The 22300-nt window shown below is 41.0% G+C and overlaps 2 protein-coding genes and 1 non-coding gene across 3 annotated transcripts; 2 read left to right on the top strand and 1 right to left on the bottom strand.

Annotated features, from left to right (window-relative positions):
• The first annotated feature begins 2313 nt into the window (after window positions 1-2313).
• Window positions 2314-9888, top strand: LOC133509129 (aurora kinase B-like). The gene is made up of 7 exons (XM_061835866.1): window positions 2314-2399; window positions 2480-2525; window positions 3739-3930; window positions 7654-7792; window positions 7910-8058; window positions 8179-8353; window positions 9595-9888. Exons 1-7 carry the CDS (start codon window positions 2333-2335, stop codon window positions 9784-9786), a joined length of 960 nt encoding a protein of 319 aa, XP_061691850.1. The 5' UTR covers window positions 2314-2332; the 3' UTR covers window positions 9787-9888.
• Window positions 9889-10987: 1099 nt separating this feature from the next.
• On the bottom strand, window positions 10988-21628 carry LOC133509055 (cohesin subunit SA-1). Its single transcript, XM_061835697.1, has 10 exons — window positions 21571-21628; window positions 19585-19709; window positions 19096-19197; window positions 18563-18696; window positions 18330-18452; window positions 15314-15480; window positions 13160-13352; window positions 11656-11730; window positions 11505-11586; window positions 10988-11413 (listed from the first exon to the last, which is right to left on the bottom strand). Exons 1-10 carry the CDS (start codon window positions 21626-21628, stop codon window positions 11372-11374), a joined length of 1101 nt encoding a protein of 366 aa, XP_061691681.1. The 3' UTR covers window positions 10988-11371.
• On the top strand, window positions 20400-20481 carry trnal-aag (transfer RNA leucine (anticodon AAG)). Its single transcript has one exon. It is a non-coding gene; the product is annotated as a tRNA-Leu (tRNA).
• Window positions 21629-22300: the final 672 nt, after the last annotated feature.

The following is a 22300-nucleotide window of genomic DNA, read 5'->3' as shown; positions in this document are numbered from 1 at the left end:
GCTGATATAGGGTACTCTGTACCGTACGCACTGGTATGTTATAAAAATTAGATATCCTCACAGACTTTGTAAATGTTCATTGACATACTTTATTTCCAAACAGTGACTGAAACAGCAGTAAAATGGCAGATAAATTCAGTCTGTCCTTCCCAGTGTCATTTTCATCCCGAGTTACGCTCCTCACGTAGCAGTCGAGCCTTTTAATCCCAAAATGTTTGTACTCTTTCATGCTCCACGCGTTTAAAATCCACTGGAAGATCAGTTGGATGTGGCTACTTTCGTGACGGACATTGATCCACTGGTTTTGTCATTGGTGGCCACATATTATCATGTAGTGGCCAGATCTGGCCCTTGGGGCTTGAGTTTGACACTGGCACGACACAATCAGTGGCTTGACATGAAATTAGACTGAAAATAAAAACATCAAGTAAAATAAATCATACATTTTAGGTGTACTTAATGACCAAATTTATTCTAGTTTGTTAGGTCTTTATTTTTTACTTTGATTATTTTACTTATGTTTTGGTTGCTCTTTTCCACATTTAAAATATAGTTTTGGTGGTTACATATAGGCTTGAGACTCTGTATCGCAAGATAGACTGATGGGGTGGGGGGAAGCGTTCTGTAGATCCCTCAAATTTTCTAGACTGTTTTTGACTGACGTCACACAACTTCTGACTTAGAGAACGGGTGCCATTTTGGATGGGTGAATTTGAGTAAACAAACCGTAACTAAGCAGAAATCAGTTCAGAAAGGCGTATGAATGAAGGCGCACTACTATGTTAACGGTTCCTCAAACAAAAGTGGGCGTTGTAAAGCGTTCTTTCGACTGCCAGCTGTGATCAAGAACCAGTGCGAGAAAACTGAGCAGTTATCAACTAAATGGCGAGAACTGTGGCTGTCAGCAGAGCCGATCTAAAAGTCAAATCATTCCCTTATGTCAGAGTTTGCTATGAGCATTTTGTTCTTGGTAGATATTGGATACCTTTTTAGAATTTCACACCTACTTAGCAATAACTAAGTTCTGTGAAAGACAAGTATTCTTTTGGACCAAGGGGCTACATACTGTAATACCCCTGTGTGAATACAATGCATGGCTCTCAAAATCTGTATTTTCTGTAAACCCACAAAAGCAACTAAAACTGAAGTGAATCCCCTTCCCTAGTACTCTATAATGAATCTGTCTTAATCTTGATTTAATTGTTTACATATTTGGTTTGCACTTGCTTTTCTCATCTGTCCAAAGTGATCGTTATGTGCACATGTTTGCAAAAATGAAAATAATAATAATCTACAGGCGGCACGGTGGGTTAGCTGGTAAAGCGTTGGCCTCACAGTTCTGAGGTCCCAGGTTCAATCCCGGACTTGCCTGTGTGGAGTTTGCATGTTCTCCCTGTGCCTGAATGGGTTTCCTCCCACATTCCAAAAACATGCAACATTAATTGGACACTCTAAATTGCCCTTAAGTGTGATTGTGAGTGCGGCTGTTTATCTCGATGTGCCCTGCGATTGGCTGGCAACCAGTTCAGGGTGTACCCCGCCTCCTGAATGTTGACAGCTGGGTTAGGCTTCAGCACTCCCCGCGACCCTTGTGAGGATAAGCGGTGAAGAAAATGGATGGATGGATAATCTACACCTTTTTCCTTGGTCTAATCAACATAATTTAACACAACGCTGACTGTAATCACCCGAATGAATACTTTTGACAGCATTCACTCACAAATGAAGTATCCTCAGCTGACATGTTTAAATTGCATTGTGCGCTACACTAACCTTAACTGTGTGGGGAGACAGGTTGCTGACAATGGATACCGGCGCAATACGAACTCAGCCATTGATGAATTGAGTATGGGCCTCCAGACCTTTGTCATTCTTTAGATGGTTCATGTTATAAGTGCGTATCGATAGTTGACGATGCCTCAATAGGTTACGGACGCCCACAGTTCGAAATTCTTGCTCCATTTGTGTTTCTTCAAGGCATATGGGTCGATATTGTCGATCAAAGCACACTTCTTGTCATAACGGTTTCTTGAAACATCTAATGAGCCCCGATAACGTTCCAAAGTCTTTTTAGCCATCATGCGTCACTTGGAACAGTTGTACGAACATTTGTGTAACTCAGGTCTGTATGCAAAAGCGATAGAGTGAACGGCGTGTGAGTAGAGTGAAACCATGGATGAGGTCACGTGGTCGAAAAGAGTCTATTGCAAAATATTTTTTCTTTATTAGAAGTGGCTGTACATAGATGTAATTTTACTCTTGAGTATGACAGTAAAGATCATGAGGTAAGTCATTCATGTCTGCCTTTGACCGATTTGACCAGACTTCCAGCATGGCGGCAGGCTCACAGTCTGTTTCGATGAAGCAGTCACCAGATGGCGACAAAAATGACAAGCCAGGTAATGCGAGCCTCTTCATAATATAAAGCCCCCTACAGATATTTCATGTACTATCCTGATGGTGTATATCAAATTTTTAGGAACAGAGAGTGAGTGTGTTGCTTCATCCTCCACTTTGGTTCCAAAGTAAGTAAACAGTAATTCCCTGACTCCCCCCACAAATTTGTTGAACATTTTCTAATTGAAATTCATTCAAAATGTATAAAACGGCTCCATTTAAATGTTACCAATGTTATGACAGCATGTGGGAGGGGTATTTTAACACTTAAACAATACAACAAATGTTTTTTTTTTAATTCCACGACTGCAAAACGCACAATATGATTGGAATTTGTTTTTGCCTTCACAGATGTTTATGTGGTGTAAAAGTGTGGTAAATGATTAAAGCATGTGGGAGGGGCATTTCAAGCAATAAAATGTGGGTGGATCTGAAACATATCTTCTATGAATGGAAATCATTGGAGCATAATTTCTCCTGAATGATGCACACTGCCAAAATCCACCCCAAAAATGAGGAAAACCCTTCATCCTCAGGTTTAAAATTACAATTCTAATTCCATTTTCAATGCTTCTTCCAGATTCAGTTCTTTATAGATTGTCATTGATTTGTAAATTTGTAGTTTAGGGGGGAAAGAATATGCAGGGGACTTTCAACACGGGAAGGGGAAGCGGGGAAGTAAATTAAAAAAAAAAAAAACCCTTTAAAATGTTGGAGTCATTAATGAGTACGATTATTGAGTAATGGTTGTGCTGTGTGTACTTTCATTCTATTCCATTAGAAAATATCCAATAACTGTTCCACTGTCATGTTCTTGAGGATTTTTTCAAAATATGTAATTAAGACAACTTTGTGGAAATTCTTCTGGAGGGAATTTCTTTTGCTGTTTAATCGATTTTTGATTTTGAGTTGATTTTGGTATGAATGCTTAGATCAGTGGTCAGCAACCTGCAGCTCTGGAGCTGCATGTGGCTCTTTCATCCTTATTTTGTGGCTTTGCGTGGCTTGGGATAATAAATTGTCTGATGGAAGTCTTATATTTAAAATGACTATCATGTCTTATTAAGGTGTATATACACACACACACACAAACACACACAAATTTTTTGAGGGTGTCTGTACATTAAAAAAATAAATAAATAAAGGCTAACATCTTCATTTGGTCTTTTGTTTTTGACAACTTTGACTTCTCTAGCTTAGCGGTGCTGCCAGCACGGCACTCAAAATGGGCTTGTTGCATCGGCATATACGTGTGCGCACTTGTGGATTTTTGTGGCCAGGTGCTGAATCATTTTAGCGGACTTCCTGAACCAATATTGAACGTCTCCTACCCTTTTACAGAAAGCAGCTCACCATTGACGACTTTGACATCGGTCGACCTCTGGGAAAGGGCAAGTTTGGCAACGTGTACCTTGCAAAGGTGAAGCAGGTGGAAGCCCTTGTGGCTCTGAAGGTGTTGTTTAAGTCCCAAATCGAGAAGGAAGGTGTGGAGCACCAGCTCAGGAGGGAAATTGAGATCCAGTCCCACCTCAAGTAAGTCTTTCCCTTGACTCACTTCACAGCCATCAACAGAGTACAGTGGAAACCTCTGTGGTCAAACACGCTCCTTTCTAGGATAGGGTTATCCAATAATTCAACATCAGCCGGGAGTGGAAATAAATAAGTATTTGGTAGCACGGTTGCCAACTAATGAAAGCATGGGTGCCCGACTTTTTTTTTTTTTTTTTTAACCTCAAGATCTACTTTTAAAGCAGCCAGCCTCTGTCAATCTACCGATGGGGGCGCGCATCGGCGCGACTGCCCTGGAGAAAGCAAAAGATGGACAGTAAATAGGAGGCCGGTTTGCTATAACGAGCTTTTTATGTGCGCACGATCAACGTATTGGCCACACGTGAATCAAGCGATTGACAAGATGGATGATTTTCTTTCTTTGGCATGCGGTCACGCAATCAACCAAAACTGCCTCGGTTAGGTCAAATCGTCCCCCATGTGGTGTTTGCATGTTCTCCCCGTGCCTGTGTGGGTTTTCTCCAGTCACACCAGTTTCCTCCCAGTATCCCCAAAGCATGCACGGTAGGTTAATTGAACATTCTAAATTGCCCTTAGGTGTGAATGGTTATTTATATGTGCAGGGTTCGCACGCGGGCCTAAAAGTCCCTAAAAACCCTTAAATTTTCGAAGGTGCATTTAGGGGCTCCTGAAAGTCCTTAAAAATCCGCAAAAACCGGTCAAGCCCCTAAAAAGGCCTTAAATTAAAAAAAATCCAAGGGAGGACCTCTACTGCCGAAATTCTTCCTAAAAAAAATTATCTTTTATTTAAAAAAAAAATACCGATCCGTCTGGCGTCCAAAACAGCCGGAAATTGTCAACGGAAGTCACCGTGTTGACAACTTGTCGATATTCCATTGTTTGTTTCCGTGAGTAGGCATTTCACTTCGTCTTCGTTACGGCGTAGCGTAGTTCTTTCATCGATCCAACTTGTATCATGGGGAAGTGCATTTTTCAATATGCTTGGGTTGAAAGTAAGGAGTTCGGGAGCTGGGTTCGTCGAGATCCAATAGATCGGCACATGTTTTACTGCCATCTGTGCAAGCAGAGTTACCAGCTTGAAAAGATGGGCGTCAAAGCGCTGGAGTTGCACCGGAAAAACAGGAGACATGCTGATTTGGCGAAGACTCTCTCATCTTCCGTTGGTATGAATCTGTTTCTAAAATATCAAGATAGTGAAGCATCAACTTCAGGCAGTGGTACTGGCAGTGCATGCGCACCTACAGTTGTCCAGCCATCGGCTTCAACCAGCCGGAAGTCAGGCTTTATGAACGTGGTTCAATACACGAAGACGGACTCGTTAAAGGCAGAGATCGTGTGGACTTTAAAAGTGATCTGCAGCCATTACAGTTACAAATCTTGTGAAAATAATTTGAAAGTGTTTGCAGTCATGTTCCCAGACAGTGACCTTGCTAAAAACTACCACTGTGGGGAAAGGAAGACTTCGTACCTGCCCACTTTTCATCTCTACTGCCTCAAAGCCAAAAAAGCCAGAATAGAGACTGACATATCTACGCTTATTGAGAAGGCTGACAGGCTGTGTGAGGAGGCAGAAGAAAAGAGGAATCTGAGGTTTATCACCGAGGCCAATGCACTCAGAGGCAGAGCAAAGGACAAGAGAGCCACTTTGGCACCTCTGCAGCAACAAATAGAGGAGGCACTGGGTAGGCTCAAGGAGCTAGAGTAGGGGTGCTGAGACAGACATCAATAGAAGACATTTAAGTATATAGTTGCAATTGTAGTTAGAATCTGTTTTTCTGTACACTGTTATGTGAAGACGTTGACAATGGTCATACAATGAGAACTACCACAAGGGGCGACAGGTGATCACTGTCACAGGTACTGAGGTACTGGAACATTTGATGAACCAAGAACGGTTGATGGCACCATTGGGTGAGTCTTTTTTCCTTACTCTTGATTTCCCACGATGGCCCTAAATTTTTCGTGTCAGCCCTAAATTTTTTCCGTGTCGGCCCTACATTTTTCGTGTCAGCCCCTAAGAATGCCCCTAAAAAGCCCTAAAATTTTTTGGGTCAGACTGACTGTGTGAACCCTACATGTATGTGCCCTGTGATTGACTGGCAACCAGTTCAGGGTGTAGCCACCTCCTGTCCGAAGATAGTTGGGATAGGCTCCAACACACCTATGACCCTAGTGAGGATAAGCAGTTAAGATGGATGAATGCACTTAGTTTCTTTTATGATTTAACTTTTAACTATCTTTTTAATTGACCCCTCCGTAGAAATTGCGTCATCCGCGTCGCTGACCAATCAGAGGCCAGAGATCTGCATAAACCACGCCCCCTTTTTTGCACCCGCCGTTCCCTCAGACAACGTTGCATGGTCCAGTATAGCTTTTGTTAGCGTTTTATCGCGTGTTTGGGTTCTTTAACAATAGATATGGTTAAGAGGTGTAGTCACGGCCTTTGTAATAGTGGCGACAGGTATCCTGAAAGGCTAGTTGGTGGAGTTCAATTCGTACCCTTTCCAAAACCGAAGACCCAGTACGAAAAATGTCTTCGATGGATCAAACTTTGTGGAAGATGGCATGATCAACTGAATCCATCTAATATCAACCGGAACAGAAAACCGAGTACGAAAAATGTCTTCGATGGATCAAACTTTGTGGAAGATCGCATGATCAACTGAATCCATCAAAAATCAACCGGAACAGATATGTTCGCACGAAGGTAAGCCCTGTATCTGATTTTCAATACATGTCTCATCTAAATGAATGAGCAGTTCTTCGCTTGCATAACACAGCTACGTGTGAATGATTGACACACTTGATCTGTGTTGAGCGATATTTTGCGAGGACCTGACTGCACAAACGTGTGTCTTTGTTCGCGGCTAGGGAACTAAGCTAAACCGGACTAGCCAGTCCTAAAAGCCTTAGACGTGCACCGAGACACCAAGACTGAAGGAAGGATGTTTGAGGACACTATAAAGTAGTGATTGTCGTACTCGGTCGGGACTTACGTAGGTTCGGCACTAATTCAAGAATAACTATTGAGGGGATCGGGTGACGTTACACAAAGAAAACGAGAGAAACAACTCGTAAATCAAGCCTCGCCTTCTTCTTTTCCTTCACACGGCGGTTCACAAACGGCTATACAGATACACATACAGATTCTGCACACAAGTGTGATAGGTAACACGAAAATAGGAAACTGTCAATGACGAATTCGTCTTTGGGTTATAATATATTATATTATGTGGCTTCTCGGTCTTCCTCTGACTCTGGAAAGATCTCGCGCTAATATCAATGGTTTCTCCGTCGATATGCATGTAAATACCCCTCGCTGAAATACTTGAAGCCCTGCTGTCTGCTTTTCAACGATATTTCACTGTTTGCTAAGAATGCGAGTGAGCAATCAGCTGGAAAATCGGACAATTTCGCTGTAGTCTTTTCTTCCTGCGCCGCCATTTTTGCTCATTGTTTGTCTGAGGTTAGCACACGTGGGGTGACGTAACTTCAGGAGGCGTGGTTAAGTGCCCTGTACGGAGGAGTCAATTGATCTTTCAAAGTCACTCCTACCTGTTTTCATCTCAAAATTTTGCACGAGTCAAAAAAAAAAAAAAAAAAAAAAGAAATCTGGGACAGCCCAGATCTCAAAACTTCTAAATTGAGCCACTTGTAATTCATGATACCACGGTAAACATAACGATTCTTTTTTTTTTTTTTTTTTTTTTTTCTTTTCTTTCTCAGGCATCCCAACATCCTTCGATTTTACAACTACTTTCATGATCGCAAGAGGGTGTTTTTGGTGCTGGAATATGCGCCACGAGGCGAGCTATACAAAGAGCTCCAGAAATACAGACGCTTTGATGACCAGCGTACTGCCACTGTAAGACATTGTGGTCGAAAATGGGACGCGTGAATCTGGTCAACGGGGACAGTGCCGTTTTCAATGATTGTTTATAAGTGGAAAAAGTTCTGAAGCTTTCACTGCTTCCATTTCCAGTACATGGAAGAGATCTCTGATGCGCTGATGTACTGCCACTCCAAGAAAGTGATCCATCGCGATATCAAGCCAGAGAATCTCCTTCTTGGCTTTCGTGGAGAGCTGAAAATTGCAGATTTTGGTTGGTCAGTTCATGCGCCTTCTCTCAGGTAAGCAGCCCTGAACTGTCATTGTAAAGATTTTTCAAAATGGAGGTGTTTTTTTTTTTTTTTGTTTTGTTTTTTGTTAATTTTTTTAAAGCCACAATTGCAAACTTGACATTTGTGCAGGCGTCGCACAATGTGTGGAACCTTGGATTACCTCCCTCCCGAGATGGTCGAGGGCCGCACCCACAATGAGAAGGTGGACCTGTGGTGTGTCGGAGTCCTCTGTTTTGAGTGCCTTGTGGGGAACCCTCCCTTTGAAAGTCGCTCTCAGTCTGAAACGTACAGAAGAATTATGATGGTAGGTCATGGAGGCAGTTTTTCGAACAATATCTGCATCTTTCAGGTAAAATGACCACATTACAGCCGTTGCTAACAGAAGATGTGGAATTTGTCTTTTCCACAGATCCTTACTGAATTGGCTCTAGTGTCTGATATGACTTTTTGCTGTTGGATAGAAAATGCAAAACTAATGATTCTAGGCTTTACACGACCAGGGTTCTGAGGGCAGGGGGGTCAGATCAGACAACGGAGGACGACGCAGATTGAATGTTTTGCAGAGGCAATCAATGATGTCTTTGATCTGATCTGCCCGTTATGACATGAAAACCATTCAGCATAAAATTTTAATCATCAGTTGATGCTGATCAGATCGGTGTGAGTTTTGAGAAATGTTAGGGGACAAAAAACCCTGTTTGGAACATTTCACTGTGAAGAACTACGCGATCTAAGCTTGGCCCATCATTTCTGTATCGACTTAATTGTTCGATAAACAAAACTGAAAATATTTTACCATACTCAAATTGTCATTTTTGTGGTGAGTGAGAATCACACAGTGAGTGGACAGAGTTGGACGGCTGTGTCAGTGTATTGATTGGTTGAGAGCTCCAAATATGTCATGCCCATGGACTCGGCAGCCTCTGGGTCCACCGCATTGGGGAACAGAGCAGGTGACATGATGTCACAATGGCGCCACGCAGCGGTTGATTTACATCATGGCATGACAGTTGTTGCCAACACTTTGCATTTTCAGTTTTTATCATTTTTATGATGAATCATTGCAGTCCTTCGTTACAGGCATATCCAAGATTGTCTCGTTTCCAAACAAAAAACAGTTGAGGAAAATAAGTCTGTGTACTCCTGGAAGCTTTAGTATGCCCTGTTGCACACTAGTTGCATGTAGCGGTGTCATTCGCCACTGAATTCGCTCTCTCATGGGATGTGATGGGATGGAGGGCTAATTGTACTCTTTTGTCATTTAGCTGTGGGGAAGTGTATTTCATGCTGCTGTAAAATTTGGTGAACTCAACGGGTGCCCTTATTGTGAAGTCATAGCTTTTGAAATAGTTGGGTCAAAACAAACATTCTGACTTGATGGGGGGGGGGGGGGGGAGATCCTGGTCAAGAGTGTCGTGCAGTTGGTTAAGGTACATTCTTTGACCATTCCTGTAGGTTTTATCAAATTACAAATCAAAAGCAGAATTTGACAAGTTATTGCTTTATGAACCCATTCATCCTGAGTTTTTTTTTTTTAAATGCCAGGTGGATTTGAAGTTCCCAAGGGTTGTCTCAGAGGGTGCACGGGACCTGATCAGCAAGCTGCTTCGCCACAGCCCCACCGATCGTCTCACGCTGCAATGCGTCATGGATCACCCATGGGTGCGCAGCAACTCGCGCCGGGTCTTACCCCCAACTGTCCCACCAAAACCCTGTAATCCAAAGTTGCCTGCTTGATTTTTTTTTTTAAGTTCTGGTTTTGTTTTTTATTTTCTGATGTATCCTAATATTGTACAAAAGGTTCACTCTGTCAGTTCTAATAAAATGTTGTTAAATGAATGTTTTAAGGTTTTTTTTTTTTACATAAGAGGATGAGCAAGGATAGTTCTCACAGACCCGTGAAATAGTACAGTCGTGTTCAAAATAATAGCAGCCTAATGTGGTAAACAGATGAATCCATGTTTTTAGTATATTTTTAATTCCTACATGTCAAAAAGGTGACCAGCAGGTGCAGTACATTCTCAGAAAGCCAACAAGACACAGCGTTCGCGATATACACTCACTGAAGGCTGTGCAATTGGGCAATTTGTTGAAAGGAGTGTGTTATCAGAAAGACTTTTGTGAATAATACTTTGAAAATGAATATTTAAAACCTTTTCTTTGGCCCACCCTGCCCCTCTCTCCCTTGTCCTGGTATGAGTTACATGAATGGGCCTTCAGCTTGGTAATGACTGTAGAAATGACACCTCATTAGACAGTTGGGCTCCCTGTGAGCATCATTTCCTCACCAGAAAAAAAGTCATCTCCGACCTAAGAAAAACCGTGAGCTACAATTAAATCCAGTTAGATGAGCAATCTTAAAGATGATTGCTATTGACTGGCAGAAGTAATGTTCCTTATATCACAGTTTAAGCTACAACTACCCATAATATCTAAGGTGTAAGGCACAATTTTACCACCCAAATTGTCAATAGTGCATATGATATAATATACTGTCGGTACAGGAGAAAATGAAAAAGACTGACATTTTATAAACATATGCCACCACCTAGAGGTTATGAAAAAGCTATACAGTACTTTGATTCGAGTATGCTACTTGCATCTCATGGGAAAGACGTAGCTTAGACCTTCATTCCAATATGACCGGATTTACAGAACTTTACAGAATTTTTTTTTAAATACAACTGATAAACTTAACCATCAAATTATAATGTATATTTTGTTAATGGTTTTCTGAAATGGACGCCCGTTTAATTTGAATCCTCTTAAAATAAAATTCAATGTGTTTCACCTGGTTCTTCATGTTTTGAAAACCATGAAATAACAAAGACAGTACAAATATTCAAACCCTGTTAGAGTAAAAATTATGGACTTTCGTCTTTTGAGTGTAATAAATGGAAGGATAGATGAGTTTTTCAGGGTGACAAAAATGTGAAAATTTTCTTCTCCAGAGCATTTTATTCAAACTGAGAATCACATCACCATATTGAAAATATTGTATTTCACTATATACAATATAGTATTGAAAATATTTAAGTATGAATGCATAACAAATATGAGGGCATAGTAAATTCATATGATTAATGATCAAGACAGATTTGAACATTTCACCATTAGAGTCAAACAAGTATACCAATCAAAATAAAACAGCTCTTCTGAACAACAACAACAACAACAACTTACGGTATCCTAACAATAATGTAGAGCCTTTTAAAATCCATTTCATAGTGCTTGCTAAGACTCCAACAAAATTATTGGCTGAAATCCTTTAGGAACATCCTTCTATAACAAAACAGAACAAAAAACTGTTGGCTAGTGTGTCTCAGTTGAACAGTTCAAAGACACTTCTGTGCTGGGTGGAAGGCTGTTTAGTGCAGGGGGGAAACAACAAAACAAACAGTCAGCCATATTACACAGCGTTATCTATCTGACTTATGCATGTTGATTTGTTTTACCGGCACGGATGAAGAATCACTTTCAGCTTCATCAGACATTGGTTCCTCTTGCTCTACGTCGCACTCCTCCATCGGCGGCAATCTGCAGATACACAAGAATACACACGAAGGGGACAATCGTCCAATTTCATGATTTCCCAAATCCTCTTACAAGGATGTGCTTGGTTCTTTGTCATCTTCGGTGGAGTTTGATCTCTTCGTGAGAATCAAATCCGGCATCTGGGATCTGAAACGTGTGAGACTCAAATGAACACAAAAATGCATGTTTACACAAGTGCGCGGTGCCACTATTTTGAAGCAGCAGCCAGTTTTGTTTTTACTCCACTTATGATTTTGTCAACTAAATTTACTATCAGGAATGGTGAGCAAGGGAAGCCACACGAAGCATCGAGGCTTTCCTAAAAATTGCACGTAAACGTTCAACGCTTCAAGGCTTCAGTGATGAGGACATCTGGTGGAAAACTGAAGCCGTAGCATTCTCGAAGAACACAATTCACTCCTTGGCACTGTTGAACATGACAATAAAAGTTCAGAAATGTCTGTAAGGTCTTCCAAGTGTTTTGTTCATTCTTCCCAAATCATGATTAAATCGTCATTACAATAAAATACACTGATACTCTCCCCAATCTGGAAAAGCATTCCAGATGAACCCAAAGAATAAATGCTAACGATATTAAATGTGGTTAAGGGTTTATTTAATGCTCCTAACTTTATTTAAAAACAGTTCTAAAAATGCCTAGCAGGATTAGAGAGCCGTCCGACTCTGTAAATGATCATTGTGTGTGAATTCAGAAACTTTTTTTTTTCTAATCTCTCTCTGTGTCATTTTATACACCTTGAATGGCACCAAAACACTCAAACCTGTCAAATCTTTCAAGCTGTCATTGGCTCAGAATGCGTTGAAACGCCATGACCAATAAAAAGCTTTTACAATTCGAAAAACAATAGCAACTGCTATAACCATCCCCACATTTAACCCACTAATGCTCAATATATTTATTACCATCCATGTATCCATCCGTTTTCTTTGCTGCTTATCCTCACAACGGTCACAGGGCGTGCTGGAGCCTATCCCAGCTGTCATCAGGTAGGAGGCGGGGTACACCCTGAATTGGTTACCAGCCAATCGCAGGGCACACAGAGACAGACAACAGTCGCAGCACTCACAATCACGCCGAGGGGTAATTTCAGGTGTCCAATTAATAATGTTGTTTTTGGGATGTGGAAGGAAACCGGAGTGGCCGGAGAAATCCCACGCAGCCACGGGGAGAACATGCAAACTCCACACAGGCGCGTCTGGGATTAAACCCGGGACCTGAGAACTGTGTGGCCAACGCTTTCCACCTAATTCACTGTGCCGCCAATATATATATATATATATATATATTACCTTGCATCGTAATTTTTCATCCATGCATTTTGACTTAGGAGAAGTTTATAAAACGTGAAATGGCCCCTGATGAATGAAAGGTTCCCCAGATGAGTCTCCCTTTACAATAAGTAACATAGAATAAGTAACAGTAAAATATAGAAAAACATGAACGGGTGTGAATATTTTGAGGTGGGACACGATGCGTGTGTGTGTGTGTGTGTCTGTGTATACATCTCCATTATGAGATACAAAAAAAAAAAAAAAAAAAAAAAAAAAAACACACCCTGAGGAGAATTCATCCTCAGACTCCAGTTCAGTCGAATCACTGCCAATATCGGATTCCAAGAGGACATCACTCGTGCACGCAACAATGCGTGGCTGCTTCTGGGCAGTGGAGGTGAGGGTCGGGGTGGGTAGACCACCATGGATACTGCTGCTGTCCAACCGGGATTCTTTCCTGGAGGTGGCATGTGAACCTGAATGAGGCAAAAGTCAGAGCTCAACCCACTTTTCTTTCTTTGTTTGGGTTTTCAAGCATTTTCAAATTTTTATTTTCAAGACTTTATTGGACATTTGGATTTAAAAAAAAAACGTGTATGTACAAATAAAAGCATCCCCTGCAATGGATCCTCGTCCATCTTAGTATGAGTAAAATACCTCCAGTTATTATTTGTAGTTTTGGGCGATTAAATTCCCCAATAAAGTAAACTAAAACGCCACAGTGTTGTGGACCCACTACAGTTATAGTCTATGAAATTTCCCTTGTTGACCATGACTATGATTTCAAAATTAATTAATTTTTAATATACAATATTTGCACCCACCTGTACGGAAACTCATTTGTATGCTTTCAAGCAGAAACCTTCCAGCTTCATTGTAATACTCAGAAGTTTTCAAATAAAAAGTACAGTGAAAACAAAAGTATTTTGCGTCTCCCCCACCCCTCCAAAAAAATGTAATCAGTAGCCCATTAATGCTAATTGCAAATGCTAGCGATTTTAGAAAGGCTGATTCTGTTGTTCTCGTAGACTCAGTACCAACATGTGCAGGTTAAGGACAGAAACCCAGCGCTCAAATGAAAATACATTTTTGAGGAGTGGGGGCAATTATTCGAGTACTTAGTGCAGTATCTATAGAGCTCGTGCACGTGACATCACCATATTGCCGGTCAAAAAGAGCTGCTTGACAATGTGGGGGACATTGAACCGGAGCAGAATCTTCACAATCCCTGAGACTTGTTGTCCTGTTGGTTGTCACAACAGACGAGACAGATATTCAAAGAGGTCATTCTATACAATACCAGCTGAAAAGACCAGAAAAGATCGATGGATTTTGGCAATTAAACGTGATGGATGGTGCCCAACCAAATACACACAACTCTGTAGCGATTACTTCACTTCAGGTAGGAATTATTCTTCTCAATCTCAAATTCCCAACATGTATTTATAATGCCAAGTTGGCTCATTTGAGAACAATGCGTTAAAAAAAAAAAAAAAAAAAAAAGACAGTCTTCTCCAATGTACACGCAAGCATGTTGCGGCCAGATGTTAATCTTCAGTAAACTTCTCCTTTTTTCCCTTCCCAATATGCATTGTTCTCAAATGAGTCCAATGCATATTTAAAAAAACAGAGATTTACCAGAGTTCAATGTGTGGCCGCAACGCGCTTCCGTGTACGTGAACTGAAGCTTATCCCAGCGTTTTTTTTTTTGTTTTTTTTTTAAATACGCATTGGACTCATTTCAGAACAATGCATTATTAAAAAAAATAATAATAATCTCTCATGGAGAAGTTTAATATATGGCAGCAACATGCTTCGTGTACGGAGGAGCTGACTCGCTGTCCCCCCCCACCCCCCCATCATAGTTAATGAATGCGAGTTTTTGTAAAACCAGGAGGTCATTTATTTAAATATTGGTATTTGTATTGAAAAAAATCTGAGTGGTTCCATCACTATGTGGGATTTCATCTTGATTGAGAACAGATCCAGCAACAAAGTATTTGTATGCGCCCAGACTTTTATACGCTTTCAAACTCTTCCATGTAAATCTTGACGACTTACTCACCAGATACATGTGCAGATCCAGTTGTCCAAGACAAGCGGAAGTGGGTTAACAGTCCAATTTCTTATCGGCGAAAACATCGACTTCGGCATTAAATATGGGCCCTCTATGCCACGTGTCTCTAATTTTTCAACGTACTTTCGTGTATTACCACCTTCTAAATGTTTAACGGTATCGGACAAAACTCTGGGCGTTGTGCTATAAGACCTTTTCACGTCTTCTCCAACCGACTTGGCATTGAAGAATGGTTTGTTTGACCGGCACTTCCGGCCAGTGACCTGATTTGATGACATAGGTGAAGGAGCTCTATAGGATAATCGATTCCAAAAAGATGTGACCGTGACTGTCCTACAATTGACATTATTGCAATCTAACCTCGAGTAGTGGTCTTCTGGTGTTTGACGACTGGGATGGCTTGTGGACTGACTGCTTCAGCTTTGTCCCTCAGCTTGGCAGCAGTGCCCTCCAGAGAGCGCCAGTACACGCTGACTGATTGCCAAGAGAGGAGAGCAGAGGGACACTGGGATTTCAGGAAACCGGCCCTTTGAGGACACAAAGAACAAAACCTTTGTTCCTGATTGTCCTATAACTGCTAAATTGACCACAAACATTGGTTGATGATAAAAATCACAATGCCCCCCCCCCCCTTTTTTTTTTCTTTTTTTGCAAAGACCCCAAAACCCCACTGACGTCAAGATACCATTGTGGAGCCACTTGAATATTTCATCGCTGAAACTTTCGATCACTTTGCCATGGAAACTAGCGGATTCCGGCATGATGACGGCAGCAAAGCGCTAAAAAGATGGCAGGCTAATTCGTCCACTAGCGCTGAAAATTCAGTACCCAGCTCCCATCACGCCCATATTCCTGGCTTCTCCTCCATTGTAAAGTAGCTATCTCTTCATGATCTATTACACCAGAAGATTAAGGAGCCTAAAACCAGCTTGGATTTCACGGACCAGTAAGTCAAAGAGCCGAAGGAAGACAATGCCAAAATTTCATTCAGCCATAAAGGCAATACAACTGCGGTAGAAGAAGTTCTTGAAAGAAAATGATAAAAACAAGAAAGGACCGCTAGATTTACAGTTAAACATGCGCTTGAACCTTCTGTTCTGGCATTTCCGAGAGTACACCTGATAACCCAGAGGCACAAGTCAAAAACTTTGTCAATAGTACAGAAAATCCCAAAGGAGACATTTACTAACATTAGCTTCCATGAAGTACACAGACTAGTAGGACTGCGAACAGGGAATCATCCATGTCCAATCATTGTATAATATGAACACTTCCAGCAGCAAGTATGTGTAAAATCAAAAGGAGCTGAAGAGGAGTTCAGGCTGAATGACACAAAATCAACAAACAACACAGTCTCGTACCATCCAATGAAGAATTATCGGCAACAAACTCAAAACACAAAAGAGTTGACATTTATAGAATATTCAATGACATCTATGATGGATACACAGAGGGGTCTAACTGCAAAACAGAAACACAAATAATTGTGAAAGAAAAACTTCTTACAAATAACTCAGGTGGTCAAAACTACTTAAGAAATACATCTAATAATAATCAGCAATCATATTCCAATTTCTCTCTGTGTCAAACTTGAATCAAAAAAGATGCCTTCTACCTTCCATTTTAATACTTCCATTGAAACCTTTATCAATAATATAAATCACCCTTGACTTACGATTGATGAAACAACGAATTCTGCTGTGCACCAGAAAATCCCAAAGGAGACCATCTGGCCATCAGTTCATGCCCTCAAACTCAGGCGCTCTTGGATCATGCAGCAAGACAATGATCAGAAACACACCAGTAAATCCACCTCTGAATGGATCGAAAATAAATAAATACATAAAATAAGGTTTTGGAGTGGCCAAGTCAAAGTCCGGATTTAAACCCAACTGACATGCTGTGATGTGACCTTAAATGGGCAATTTATACTAGAAACCCTCCAAAAAGGGCGGAGCAGAAACAATTCTGCAAAGAAAAGTGGGAAAAAATACCTCCAGAGTGATGTGAAAGACTCATCACCAAGTCATTTCAGTTTTTAGTTATTTTAGTGTGGCACAACCCATTATTAGGTTAAGGGGGTAATTAATTTTTCCACAGAAAGTCAGAAAGGTTTGGATTTTCTTTGTGCCCCAATTGAATCATTTGAAAACTGCATTTTGTATTTCATTGGGTTGTCTCTGAGTGATATTAACATTGATAATTTGAAACCTGCGTGCGAGATACGCCCCAATAAAAAAAAAAAAACAGCAAGAAGGGGGCAAATAGTTTTTCATAGTACTGTAGAAACAACCACTAACTGCTTGTGCTGGAAAAACTTACAGTACAGGTAATAATATCAACTCACAGATTTTTAAAGGTATTTAGATACTATAAAAAGCATCCCACCAATTGCTCATTTCCCACACTTTGTCATATTTTCTCTCAGCTTGTTCTATTGGTTAGTTGCTGCATATCCTCAACGTGTGTCCCACTCAATCCACAAATAAGAAAACGATTTGACTGTCATAACGTTACTCGTGGTTAAATATCTAGACTGTCTGAATACAGTATTGTTCTGTGGCGGTTGATGCCCCAATTTTGTTTCTTTTTGTCCCTCAGTCTGTCTCCTAAAACCTTTTTTGGTCCAGCTTCATTGTCCATAGGCATCATCCATCCATCGCTTTTCTCCACTGCTTATCCTCACGAGGTTGGCAGGGAGTGCTGGAGCCTATCCCAAATGTCAACGGGCAGGAGGCGGGGTACACCCTGAACTGGTTGGCAGCCAATCGCAGGGCACAGTGAGACAAACAGACGTACTCACAATCACACCTAGGGGCAATTTAGAGTGTCCAATTAATGTTGCATGTTTTTGGAATGTGGGAGAAAACCGGACTGGCCGGAGGAAACCCACGCAGGCACGGTGAGAACATGCAAACTCCACACAGGCGGGTCCGGGATTGAACATGGGACCTCAGAACTCTTACGCCAAAGCTTTACTAACTGATCCACTGTGCCGCCCATAAGCATCATAATTAAAAAAATAAGTAAAATAAAACAAAGGAAGTATTTGACATTTCCCTGCTGCAGAACAAAACTATGCCATCAGAAAATGTACCATTTTGCATTCCCATGCAGCGGAACAGGACAATTGAGGGCAGGATGCTGACTAATCAATGAAATATCTATTAGATAATTAATAAAAAGACCGATCGTCAGAGCCCTACTGGGAAGCTGTAACAATTTTTCAAAATCAAATAATGATTGTTTCATTCCAACTTCTAATATATGTAATTTAGCATGAATTGACATAAACCTATTTCTAAAATATCTGAGCACAATGACGAGCCACATTAACGGAGGAAATGTATGTGCGTGCGTTTGTATGAAAGCTCACAAATGGGTCTTGTCCTGTTGCAGTAGCTTAAAGCTGAACTCGCTAAGGATTTCCAGGAAGGCCACATTGGGGTATTGCTCTTCCCCTTCCTGGGGTGCTCGGAAGGCAAAACGTATGCCATCCCTGATTGGGGGAAAAAAACAAACACCCACCAACCACATGAACTCACTCTCATCACTGGGTTTAAAGTGCAAGCTAGACAATGCTGTGTGTTGTTGCTGTGTATTACTCACATATGCAGATAGACCAGTGGTTTGCAAGCATTCACAAGGTTATTCCCAAAAGTCAAGGCGAGCTTCCTGGCCAAATGTCTAATCTCGTCAATATTCTTCTTGCTGACCACCTCTGTTAACATCTCTGTATACAGCTGGATTCAACATCGATCATCAAACTCAAATGATTGATTGAATTGTCAATGCCACAGTCTTGTCAGATGCCATTTAAAGACCAACTGAAATAGATTTTGCAGTCAGTTAACCACTTTCACACTGCCTGTAAAAGGGCAGCAATTTTTCTGAGGTGGTATCAGCGATATGACAGAGGCATCCCATCCCATCTGTGTGTAATAGAATTCCTAATGCCAAGATAAGACACTCACTTTTTCTATGCTTATAATCCTCTTTTATTGTCATGGATATATTTTTTTAAAATCAATTTATACCCATTAACGGTTTGTTTTTAAATGAACATTTTTCAAGACGTGCATTTTGAGCATCATCACGACCATGGTGAGTAACAGCTGTAGGAGCATGCACGCATGGCATACCTGCTGTATAGTCAGGCAGAGAGTCCTGGCACTCAAAACAGGGTTGATGAGCTTTGTCTTCATTATGGTCTCTTTGATTATGTCACCAAAGTCCTGAAAGCACTGGGGAACAACAGAATAAAAAAACTTCAGCTGCGAAAGTTGCACCACTTCTAATTGTTACGTGAACAAGAGACTGCCCATAAGCATCATGTTGCAAGGTTTGTTTGTCAGAATATCTTTATGACATCAAAGTGTGGATTTTCAACAACAGGAACATTATTTTGGAAGAATACCTACCTACGAGAATTAAAGGATGAGTAATCCAAAAAAAAAAAAAAAAATGTTACAAAAAAAATAATCCTTTGAACCGTCCTTAGAGGAGACTGTCGCTTCTTTTCTATGAACTCATGAGTTCTCCTCATGACTCATGAGGAATTACTGACAGAAATTTGAACAACGCTGTATATACACAACAGCCACTGAAAGACTTGCTGTCATGAGTTGTACCTTGTCATAGTACTTGAAGACGTCTGTGGCAGCCGTCAGGTCAATAACGCCATAGATGACCAACTTACAGAAGCTAGCAAGCTGGTTACGCTTCTTCTGTCGAAGTTTGATCTCCTCCTCCTGATCTGAAGATGACAAACCGGCAGCAGTTGATTGTTTAAAATGAGGGGAAAAAAAAAATCCAACAGGCCAAAAATACTACTAAATCAATAGGTAATCTCAGACACCTGTATTTATTTTCCGAGGGGTGAAATCAGTATTTGAGTTGAGTTCATATCTATTTGAGTTGTGACATTTTTTTTAATTATTCATTAATTGGACATATTAATTGAATTACAGGTCTATCAATGGCACCACTGTGAGAAAATATGGTATAAAAATAGTATATAGAACGTAAAAACACATCCACAAAGTTCTTTGACAAACTGAGCAGGAAAGTACATAATTATAAGAGATAAGATACCAAACACGATCATATAAGGTATCCAGTATAATGTAAAAAAAAAACCAACAAAAAAAAAAAAAACAATTTGTTGAAAGGGGTGTGTTTAAAAAAAAAATAGAGGTATGCCGTTCAATCAGTGAGGTCATCAATTTTGTTTTGAATCAGGTGGCCACTGTTTCAGGATGAAGCCAGGACCTGGAGAACATGCATTTATCCTTGGAAGCCCGAGGCAAATATGCAGGACAGTTACTTTGATCAAAAGTTTAGCGAGAGGAAACCTGATTAGAATTTTGAATTTGTTCCTGCCAGAGATCGCGGCAGCTTCTTTGAATCCAGTGAAAATGGGACACGTCCATGGCTCGGGTTGTACGGTAGCGTGGCCGAGCGGTCTAAGGCGCTGGATTAAGGCTCCAGTCTCTTCGGGGGCGTGGGTTCGAATCCCACCGCTGCCAAGCAAAGTTTTCTCAAATCTTTTATTGACATTTACATCTAAACGAAAATACAACAACGTCGTCCCGTGTTTTGGGTTGCCGATTTAAATTCACCCTGAGAAATCATTATTATAATTTTTTTACGTAACATAAAGCGTAATGTCGGATTTTGTTCAGGCATGCTTGAAGATGTTGCGTGATTGCTACGATAAATATGGTTGTACAATGATTTTTGGATGAACATTCCAAATCAAGTTCATGGGATGCAGTTTATCCTGTGAATGTCAGACAATCATCATAACACTGAAAAACAATTGAAATTATAAAATAAATCAGGCGTTTTTCTTTTTCAATATATTATCCTGTTATTTATAAAAATAATATTTTAAAGGTATTTTCTGTCTTTTGGTTAATGTTAATGTTGTTGCAAAGGTCTAACTGAAGGCTGGTTTTCAATTTACCGTCTTGGTAAAAGTCAGTTCTAACGCGGGAAAACGAACATTGATTTTTATGTTTGTAACTCATGACTGACGCTTGCAAAAAAAAATCACTTAAAAATTGAGGGAATTATTTTTTAAAGGTGTACAGATCCAAGATGGCGGCAACAACAGGAAATTGTATTATAATTCCGGTTCGCAAAGAAATGTTTGTATTTAACCTCTTCCGGGTCGAGAGCGTCGACGCTTCCGTGCTTAGTGCCGATATGTTTTAGTTATTAAAATTGAATCAATCGAATTTAAACATGGCGGGTTTACCACCGGGCGATCCGCAACTAGTGTCGATGATCGTCAGTCACCTAAAAACACAAGGACTCTTCGACCAGTTCAGGAGAGACTGCCTCGCAGACGTCGATACTAAGGTAACGACATGACAAAAACGAATACAATATAAGTAGCGCTGATATGACGTTTCATCTTGCATTTAAAAGCATAATCGACGGAAACAAGCTGCATATTGGGCTACGCCAACTGTTCACGAGTGTGTTCTTTTGCAAAAGTACATTACTAATCCACACTGCTCATGCTGATTTGTTTTTTTGTTTTTTAGAGGCTGAAAGAATTTATTCCAACATTCTAAAGTTATTTAAGAGTTTATCTCTTTTTACCATACCCGTAATGCTGCCAATGGTCTGTTGTTTGGAGCGAGTTTCACTAATGACGTTGATCATTGGCTATGAATGAATGCCTTTGTGAGGCCGATTTTGCACTTATTCATGATGCCAATGTTTATTAAAGTGCCACTGTCATGAAATGCATCATTTTCAGTATGTTATTATTGAAAAAACGGCAGCCGATATAGACCCATGAGTTTTTTCACTACAAAACATGATTTTGACGTATACAGCTTTTTTTAACTCCCGCCATGAAATCCTCTCTAGGGATTTGTTTCCGAGAAGAAGCAGGAAGTGATGTACACGGCAGGACCGCCCTCAAATAGTCTATTAGTTTTACCTCCGGGAAGGGAGCTCGTTGTTCCTTCGTGCTAGCCAAAATGCCGGCTTGTTGCATTTCTGGACATTGCTTGAATAATCGGGAGGATGGATCCGCGTACGTATGACAGGGTTGCTAAATGTGTCGATGTGGGCGCTGGACAGCTTCTGCGTCAGGCTAAGTCCGCGAAGGCTGCTGTGGCTGCTCGCCAGCGAAGGCTGCCGCATCATGCGCACCAGGCTGGTCGAAGCCGTGCTCCTTCGCGAGGTACTAAGCGGCAGACTTCGCTGGCTTAGGCGCCACGTCCGCCGGTCACGGCTTTGGTGCCACCTCCGCCTGTCACGGCTTCGGCGCCGTGTCCGTCGGTCACGGCTTCGGCTGGAGTGGATCATCTTTGGCGCCGAGGTGGC

This window comes from Syngnathoides biaculeatus, chromosome 11 (assembly GCF_019802595.1).
Source record: "Syngnathoides biaculeatus isolate LvHL_M chromosome 11, ASM1980259v1, whole genome shotgun sequence".
Lineage (NCBI taxonomy): Eukaryota > Metazoa > Chordata > Actinopteri > Syngnathiformes > Syngnathidae > Syngnathoides > Syngnathoides biaculeatus.
Note: the sequence above shows the minus strand (reverse complement) of the source record. Positions and strands in the feature narration are given on the sequence as shown.